Source organism: Setaria viridis, chromosome 7 (genome assembly GCF_005286985.2).
Source record: "Setaria viridis chromosome 7, Setaria_viridis_v4.0, whole genome shotgun sequence".
In the NCBI taxonomy this organism is placed as follows: Eukaryota; Viridiplantae; Streptophyta; class Magnoliopsida; order Poales; family Poaceae; genus Setaria; species Setaria viridis.
Window position 1 is genome coordinate 18,875,188 of NC_048269.2, and position 9,817 is coordinate 18,885,004.

At 49.2% G+C, this 9,817-nt stretch overlaps 1 protein-coding gene across 2 annotated transcripts; it reads right to left on the bottom strand.

Annotated features, from left to right (window-relative positions):
* Positions 1-736: 736 nt before the first annotated feature.
* Positions 737-6,018, bottom strand: LOC117865962 (uncharacterized). 2 transcript variants are annotated; one of them, XM_034750238.2, is made up of 8 exons: positions 5,753-6,018; positions 2,757-3,899; positions 2,519-2,609; positions 2,162-2,319; positions 2,029-2,080; positions 1,806-1,885; positions 1,595-1,685; positions 737-1,492 (listed from the first exon to the last, which is right to left on the bottom strand). In XM_034750238.2, exons 2-8 carry the CDS (start codon positions 3,810-3,812, stop codon positions 1,008-1,010), a joined length of 2,013 nt encoding a protein of 670 aa, XP_034606129.1. In that variant the 5' UTR covers positions 3,813-3,899; positions 5,753-6,018; the 3' UTR covers positions 737-1,007. The 2 variants fall into 2 exon arrangements, with proteins under 2 accessions (XP_034606129.1, XP_034606130.1); XM_034750239.2 differs by lacking the exon at positions 5,753-6,018 and adding an exon at positions 4,394-5,742.
* Positions 6,019-9,817: the final 3,799 nt, after the last annotated feature.

The following is a 9,817-nucleotide window of genomic DNA, read 5'->3' on the forward strand; positions in this document are numbered from 1 at the left end:
GTAAATGTGTCAATACCACTCTCATTTATTGCAAATAAGCAACCCAAACCAAACACCTAGACTTATAAATAAGCAACTACAATAAGCAAATAAGCAACTTATTTATAAGCAATCCTAAACCAAACAGGCCCTCATTTCTGGCGGGCCTAGCTCGTGCGCTACTGCTCACGGATCTAGGGTCAAGTTTTCCAGCTCGCTGTGTCTCAATCGAGCCCGCAGCCAAGCAACCAATCAGCTTTGCAGTGCAGCCAAGCAAATTAATCATACCTGTCTGCACGGCCACGTCCTGGTGATCCTCAACATGTTCCGGCGAACAGCGTGACCCTTGCATATACAGTAACCAATCACGCCCAGGTGAATCGCCGCGTGCCCAGACTGGCAGTGCCAGCTGCAGCGGCACGGAGGAGGACCTGACCCTGACCAGCGGCCGCTTCGGTCCAGGAACCCCGCGCTGGCTCCAGGATGGCGGATGGGGACAGTGCAGGTGATGGTGTCTTCCCCAGCTTGACTAGAAGTAGACTAGAGGGCAGACGAATTGCCAAGACCTGGAGATGTCCTCCAGAGTCCTGATTGATGGCTGGGGTCTACACGAGGAAGAAGGGTTTAAAGGCTGACACGGACGGTTACTCGGGAAGGCGCCATCTTGGCTCTCTTGACGTCAGCAACGTCCAACGCCATTGCATCATCTGATAATTGCAGAGTACTTACTGCTTAGGAGTGCCTCGGAGACAGGTAATAACTGAATGGTTACATTTTTTTACCTCTTAACAACCATTCTGCAAAAAAATTATGGGCAGCAGCACAAGTGTTTGCACTTGGACCGACTACAGATCGTCTCTTCTTCATGAGAAGTTCATGATCTGAACAAATCTTACACTAAAAAAAGAATTTCTAGGAATTCTGTAAAAAAAAAAAAGAACTTCAGAAAGTTAGCGGGGTTATCAGTCACCAACAACGGCTGCAGTGCTGCACTCCACTGACCGGATCAAACCGGTCGCGCAGCGCCTTCAGAGTCTCACAGGAAGGCCGTAGTTGGGAAAAGACCGGATCACGCCGTCGCGGCTGGCGGTCACGATGACCGTGCTCCACGCGGCGGAGATCGCGGAGAGGCAGTCGCCCAGCTGCGGGCTGCTCTCGGGCTTCCCGGCAGAAGGCAGCTTCTCCTCCGGCCATGTCGCCGACCCCTTGGTGCCGTCGGCGAAGGGCCACGGCCCAGGGGACAGGGGCTCCCCGTGGCGGCGCAGAGTGGGCGCGCTGGAGGATTTCTCGGTCAGGCAGGAAGGTTTGGTGTGCCCGTCTTGGTGCACGCCAGGCCATGGCACTGCGTTGGTCACGTCCTTGGAGAAGAACAGCTCGCAGGAGTGAACTGATTTGGCATCTCCGGAGTTGGGAAAGTTCCAGATGTAGACGTTGGAATCCTTGCCGGCGGAGATAAGGTATCTGCCGTCGGATGTTAAAGACGGCGATGATAGAGCCTTCGACTTCCATGGCCCTGTATCAGAGGGAGAAAAAAGATAGCGAGAGTTATTAGTAACTTAAGTCAAGAGAGGGAACAGGGTTGAAAGATGATTTGAGTTTTTCTAAGCGAATCTACCTTCAAACTTTTTGATGCTATCACCATCAGCAACTCGAATTTTGGAATCTGCCGAAGTGATTATAATCCTATTGGAATCACTTGTACAAAACTGCAAAACGGAGATGACAACTTAGCGGTTTGATTTGATTTAATAGTTGCAAGAATACTAGTGTTTCCACAAATCAGTCAGCTGCAGAAAAATCATATATGAACCAAGGGAGAAATGAACCTTCAGACTGTTGATCCGACTGGCAGATGACTTTTTCTTCCCTTGCACAAACAATTCCTTCTCTAGCTTGATGTTTTCACCTAGAAAAGTAAAAATTGAGCCGTCAGTTGGGATTGTTGAATTATTGATACACTAATGTTTGGTGATCACAATGGTTCACTATTACAGACATGAAACATTCAACATACAACTGAAACTGCACTAGAAAAAGACCTCCATGTACCTGATTGATTGTAGAAGCGGCATGCTCCTGCAGTCGTGCCAACAACGAAACCCTGGTATGCGAAAGCATAAATTAGCCTCCAAGGATGGATGGAAAAAGATAATCTGCAAATGATATTTCATCATATGCACACCTTTCCATCTGGTTGGTAACTCACAGCAGTTATGATATTCCGAGTATCAGCCCAGTCAGTTACTCGCCTGTCCAATACATCCCAAATGCGCACTTTACCATCTAATGAACCACTGATGAAGTATCTCTCATCAATAGGGTTGAATTGGACGCATGTCACTGTTGTCAATTACAAACGAAAAGAGAGTTAGGTTATTATCCAGGAAACCAAATTTAAGTAAATATTTCAATGGACTGAGAATATCATAAAAACCCTTTTTCATGATCACAATAATGTTGTTACAGAGGATAACAACATTGAGCAGCGATTCCAATTATGTTTACAAAATACATGATAGTTTTTTTATATTCTGCTTACCATAGTCTTTGTGTTTGAAAACTGCAAGACAACCATCACAGCCAGGTTTCCATAAGCGCACTGTCTTATCTTTGGACGAAGTCAAGAGATACTGCAGTCAAACCAAAGCAAAACAGGTAAGCGACTTACCAGGGAAACAGCACTAACTAATTTCTGTTTATGATGCATGAAAACATGTCAATGGATATCACTTAAGTGGTTAAACATATGTAAGGTATGCAGAATACAGAGTACTTACATCTGACTTTGACCATGTCAAATCAAGGATATCACTAGTATGGCCATGAAATTCATGCATCGGAGTCTCTGAAATTCGGAAAGCTTTCTTGGGTATAACTGCAAGTGCATGGTTCTGCCCCTTTCCTGTATTTGTCTTAAAGACTTGAACTTTCTCCACTTTTTCATAGGGATCCTCTCCCTTATACAACTTAGGAGGTGCTTCTACTTCTATGATCTGCCATATTCTTACAACACAATCTTCACCTCCACTTGCTAAATACCAGCCAGATGGACTGAATTTCATGACCCTAATTGAACCCTTGTGAGCTCTGATTTCTTGATCCATGTTGATAGCAGAGAATTCAAGAAAATTTTTCTTCCGGTATTGAACTTTTGTTCTGATTGGTGCACGTTTCGTGCAGTTTTTCACATGGACATCAGACTTGCAAATCCCACTAAAACTTCTCTTAGTCATGAATTTCTTCCACAAACTTTTGTCATCCTTTTTGCTAGCACCTTTTGATTCTCTTGCAAGACTGTTACCATATCCCCTTCGTAGCAATTTTTGAACAGATCGAGAGAGGCCAAGTAGGTTCTCAAACTTCAGGAGAGACATCATCTTATCTGATCCAACCTCCTTCAGCATGTCAGTTATACTGTTATGCGCACCATTGTTAACTATATATCTCTTTCCACTGTCCATATCCCTTATGCAACAGGCACCATCAGATTCCGATTCATTGTCAGAAACAGATGATTCCTGGGAAGAATGGCCGCTGACAGTTCTCTCCTCCATGTCGGTGGAAGACTCAACTGCTGTGATTTCCCCATGGCATTGAAAAGAATCCATTCTGGTAGAAACAAATTCATCGAATCCCATTCCTTTAAGGAACCTTTGACGTCTTTCTTGAACACTCATTGGCTCATTCGCCCAAATCTCGTACTCAAATTTCCTTGGTGCTGAAACATCATCACTCGTGCTGCAATCCTCTGAGGATGAAAGCTCCCTTGCTGATCGAACATCTTCACATGCGTCGAAGAAAATATCATCACTGTCTGATTCAGACCTTGGCATCTTCTATCAAACTGATTTTATACCAAACAAATGCAGAGGGGCTCTGACACCCTCTGAAGGATGAGGCAGTGGGTATCAAGATGTCATCTGCAATCAACAAGGGAATATGAGCCTAGGGTAAAAAGAGGGGGGAAAGTGCTAACATCAGGAAAAGACAAAGCAGCAGAATAACAACAAAAACTGAATTGCGGTTAAAATAAAGGCAAGCGGACGTGGATATTTCAAGTGAATATTCCCAAACTTTGGCAATCCTATTCACACGCACAAGTAAATACATGCTAACTGTTAAAGAAAATGTGTAAAGCGGGATGTAACAATTACTCCACAAAACTAGGTTGTTCGGTATCATCCAATTAATCAGCCCCTAAGCGTACACACAAAGTATGAATCTCGGCATGACATTGCATTACAGAAAACAAAGCAACACGTAGGCAAACTAAGTTTAATTCTGACTTCTGTGGAGAATGTTCGACAAGATTTGCCAAAAGATCAGCATATATAACATCCCAAAACAAACTAAAAATTCGTCATGGAGCAGTGCAATCCACAACCATCTCAAGCAAACAATTAGCAGTACTCACTGGGTTCCCAACTGTGAACTGTCACAGGCTGTCAAGAGACCAAACAAAGCAGAAGCTTGGCTAGCCACTGCTAATCTAATCTGGGTGGACTCGGTTACCACCACCTCCGTCCTGCATTCCTCACAGTGCTCACCAACAAGGCAACAACTCACCACCAACCCGTACACCCCTCAGGCCTCAACTCCTCGGGAGCCCCGCCGTGGCGAACGAAGCAAGAAGCACCCACCAACAGCAGCAACCCACACGGGCGGCCGGACGGAGCCCGCGGATCCCGAGGAGACAGCGCAGAAAGGCGGCGGTAATAAAGATGCGAAAGTAAAAGGGGATTCCTTGGAGCTTCAGAGTTCAGACTAGGGCGGCGGCGCCCGTAGTAAAAACCGCCTCTGCTGCCGTGGCACTGTATCGTAGCGTACCGCTACTGCGGCCGGAGGAGGAGGAGCACGGGCCCCGCGGGGCGAGCGACGTGCAGACGTGCCCTGCCGGCGGGCGCCGCCGCCTATTTTGTCCCCTGCCCTCTGCGCCGACCGGGCCGCAGGCGTAGGGGGCGTAACTCCGCGTACTTGGCCATTAAAGGCTGCGGCCTTCCGAGTTCAGAGAAACTACCCTGCTCCGGTGGGTGAAAGCGAAACAAAAGAGTTTCCTTCTCGTTTGGTCATAGTCTTGTAGCGGAAAAAAGAGAGTCTTGTTTGTTCTTATGCGGAAATGCAGAGTCAAATAACAACGGAAAGAAAGAAAGATTTGACTCCTTCGTTTCCTCATACCTTCTATGAAAGCGAAAAGCGCGGAGCAAACCACACTCGGTTCTTGAAGCCATTTGAGAAAGAAAGAATTTAGTATGAATTTTGCGCACGCCATTAAATTGGGCGTCCGGCCGCACCGTTGGAAAACGTAAATGCCGGTACTCCGTCCCGAAGCGTAACCACGCTCCTCCTCCTCAAACCGACAGAATTTTGAAAAATGAAAAATTAAAATGGAAGCGTGCGGAATTCGGGCGATGGGGTCCCAATATTCCAGCACTGATTTCCGGGCTAATTTCGCATGGCTTATGCAAAACGAGGCCACTCTTTTCAGGAAACGGAGCGGAACATGTCGAGAATAAACTAAAATAAATCGAGCGTTTCTCACTGTACCCATTCGGATGCGAATCACATGGAACGGCGGTGCTCTGAACTTTGATAGCAGTTCGAGCCGCTCCCAATTACATGCGCAAATCGATCGAGAAGCTGGGAAGGAAGGAAGGAAGGACGGGTAGAGAAGGCGAATCACTGTGCCATTCCATTCCCCCACTAAGCTCTCGCGAGATCAACCGCGTGAATGGAACAAAAGCCACGGCGGGAGAATTCTAAGCACATCACTAACCTGCTGCGAGAGCCCTCCACGGCTTGTCCTCCCCATGCCGCCGCCGCCGCCGCCGATCTTCTCCCGCCGCCTTGCGCCATCCCGCTCGCGACAGGATCAGGATGGCTGGGATGGGCCGCGAGTGCCGACTCCGGGAGAGGGTGCTTGGAGGGGACAAGGGGAATGGGAGCTTGGGATTGGGGCTCGGCTCTTGGACGCTTCTTCCGCTCCGCTCCGGCCGCCTAGTTCTCTCCGGTCTGGGTTTCCAAGGTACAGAGCGCAGGCGTTTGTTTTGATTGGGTCTATATATAATCGGGCGCTCTTATGCTGGCTAATCCCGACGCGGTCTTCCTCCACTCTCTGGTGGGTCGCGTCGCTTTCCTACCTGGCTGGGGCCGGACCCGGGCCGGGTGGGCCGGCCCCTTGGATTCCTATGTGGTTTTTTAAGGTTGACTTGATTGACTGCTATCGTGTGCTATGTCCTTCCAAGGTTTTTTTAGAAAACGCAAAAGTAACAACTTATCCGCGAATTTGCTACCTTGCGAACGTGTCAATGTTGCGGCATCAGTGGAAAGGAAGAAAACAATTTCCTTTGATGGTAATTACTCCCTGTTTCAAATTATGGTTCGTTTTGATTTTATTAGATTCATAAACTTTGTTATACACTTAGATATACTCTATGTCTAACTACATGATAATATCTATGCATTTAGAAAAATCAAAATGATCTATAATTTAGAACGTATGGAGTAGGAGAAAACTCATACTAGACGTAGAGTGTGCTAAAAAAAATACCAGAAGAAGCTAGCCCCAGTACCTTTTTTGGAAAAAAAAAAAGAACATCTAGTAGAGGGGGATATTAGTAGAGTCAAATTTGGAGCAGAAAACGTACCCAAACCTTTGTAAAAGCACTTGTTGGGGTATCCATAGGACAAAATATGCGCTGGTATTTGCGTTGCCTAGGTTTGTTTGTTGTTTGCCTCGCCTTTACTGTTGTAGCTGTACAAGATTATCCAAACTACTGCACTGCATCCAGACAAATCAAAGCATTATCCCCTCTGAAGCCTGAAGTCTGAACTGTTCTTCGCAAGTGCAGTTGCCAAAGATAAAAAAAAAAAGAAGAAGGCAGCTAGCGGAAAAGGATATGGCATATGCATGTGATGTGGGTGAAGGGAGCCTAGTGGCCCTGGGATTAATCCAGCGACTAGCATCACGACCTCCTCCCCGCCTCGCTGCCTTTTCCGATCGTCCAGATAATATAACAAACACACTACACCTCTGCGCTTTGGGCACGGACGGGCCTGTCAAAAGGAGTGGATATATCCTCTCCGTCGCCTTTTCGACCTTCCGGCCACGGAACAGGATCACGCTTTCGCGGATTGTTCGTCCACCCATTTTCCCGTGTTCACACGGTGCGCTGAAGCTTTATTACACGGGAGTAGAATGGCACAGCATTTTTCGTTTTCTTTTTCTTTTTTTTTCAGATGGTGTGATGTTAGCAGCAGGAAAAAAGGCATAACCGAGCTGTAGGTGTGCCCGGCCCAGATGATCCAGCCCATGCACTAGCGTGGTCTAATCTGGCGCGATTAGTTTAGTATCAGCTTGCGCTTATGATTAGCAAAGCTTGTAGCAGCGTTTTCCTGCTGGAGCTCTAGAGGCTTCGTATTCTCCCTACATGTTGCCAAATGGCTGCCCCCATCATACGCCGAATCGGATTTGTCGAATAATCGTGCGGAGCACCTGAGAGACTCTCTCAAGAGAGTTTCTAGAAACCAAATTAAAGAAGCGTAATCCAGGGCAGCGGGGGAACAAGGGAGGGCAAACATGCAGGGTGGTGGCCAAAAAGGAAAGAGATCCCACAATCACAATCTCCACACAGGATGGATGAGGATGATGGCCAAAAATGCAGAGCAGGTCCGCGTGGGGTGCGCACCTGATGAAGCCGTTGCAGGACTGCAGGGGGTCGTACAGCGTTGTAGCAAGGAGCAGCATGCGCGGTCGCTGGCGCAGTGGCTCGCTGGTCCGGATCCAGGAAGCAGAGCCTGCTGCCCCGGCCGCCGCGATGTCGTCGCAGAGGACAGACAGGGTCAGGTGTCTTGGTCTTGTCTAGTTGTCTTTGCCTCTAGAGAGGTGAGAGGAGCAGGAATGCAGGAACAGGAGCTGACACCACTGTAGCAATATATAGGCAGGGTTCAACGCTAGCGCAGGCTGTTAATCACCATCCAGCACCACTGCAGATGGCGAAGCGGAACCCACACTGCTAGCACTGCATTGGCTAATAGAGTTGAAGGAGAATTGGCTAATAAAGTAATACTCTTCCCCAATGCAGCCGGTAGTAAGCTCTGCTGGCTGCCAAGTCAAAGCCTCTCTTCTTCCTTCCCCCTGTAAACGACACAAAAGATCATGTGGCCGTGAGCTCGCCAAAGCTGCAGCAACAGGGCCATTAACAATCATGGGCGCGTCTAATGCACTCTGCTCCTCCCGGTGGTTAGCTAGGCCAGGAAGATTCCGCGCCTTTTTGCGTGGATCCCCGTGCATTAACTCCGAAAAGTTTGGCCACCGGGGGCGATACGATCGCCGCGGTTGTTGGTCGCCCGTCGCCGGCGACTACTCGGATCGGCCATCTTGCGCGGTACGTATGGCAGCGCGTGCGACGTACAGAAATGCCTCGTGCGCGAGCCGACGGTCACGGTCCCGGTCGAACGGGTGCGGTCGAGTAGGAGTGGACGAGCTGGGTTGACTCGAGCACTCGGCGATAGATGGGCGTCCTACGTGCATCAACGCTCGCTGGTCGTCGCCACAAAAGCACGCGCAGTCCCGGCAGGTGGGGTGGGTCTTCCTGTGGGTCCCAGCGACCGCCACTGAGAAGTGGGCCTGGCTCCACTCGACCCCACGTCTCAGCGACTAGCATCCCCTGTTCGAGAGGGTTCGTACCGTACCCGGTGGTGGCCACCAGGCTCCGGACATGGATTGTGTGCCCATGTGGCCACCATTTCGCGCCAAACCCAGTGGCCATTTCTTAACTGAACCTGTCCGTGGACCGTGGCACTCCACATCCATACTGTACGTGGCAGCGATGCAGGGCGCTGAAGCTAAGCGAGTGGAAGTTGGGGGCTTTTGTTGTGCTAATCCGCTTCGACGACCCACACGACCTCTCCGGTGCTGTCCACAGCCGCACACGTGCAGTGGATTGCGCACGCCGCAGCAGGCCAGCAGCCCCCCCCCCCCCCCCCCCCCCCCCCCCCGCACGCTCTGACACGAATTGTTCCGGCGTGCTCAGCTGGTGATTACCCCGCTGGTTTAACTAACAGATAAATCAGCTGCGCGAAGATCGTGTCGTCTTCGGTTGGGAGCGAAGGGTTTGCGATACGTACCATGATCGGGGGGAGTAGAGCCAGGAGTCACCTGTTTCCCAGGGGTTTCTGCATGCGGCGAGCAATGATCGACGAGTATCTGATTACCTGCCTGGCTGCTGTTAATGATCAGGGAGGAGAGGATTACGAGCCCAGGATCGCTGAGGCGTCGCCATGAGGGCGGTCCGCGCAGGCCTGGGTCCGCGTATGATTCATGCTTGTGCAGGAGCGTATTATTTGAGGGTAGTACGTACTCGGTACTTCCGCTACCAACTCAACACTGCAGATTGTCATGTACGACATTTCATATTTGGAGTTGCAGATTGTCGATGAATTCCAAATTTGAGCGAGGGCATGCACCCCCCCTCTTGGCCCTCCTTGGATCCACCTTCACTAAGTTGGTTCCACGTAATCCACCCTCTTTGGATCCACCTTCACCAAGTACTCGCATATATATACACGCTAGAGATGCAATATTTGTGAAAAGCAATAAAATAGGCCAAGTAACTTGGCGAGTTGGCGAAAAACAGACATGCTGACAGAGAATTAGCTCGGACCGCCGGATTCAGGAGGCAGAGCTAGGCGTTGCGATACCCTAGTTGGTTACATGTAGCTGACCCATTTCGTCTGCAAGGAAGAAGCAGAAGCATATACTACTAATTGTTATAGTTTAATCAAACAACATGTACTTACAGGGTTCCTAAAAAAAACATGTACTTGCAGCCGCAAATGG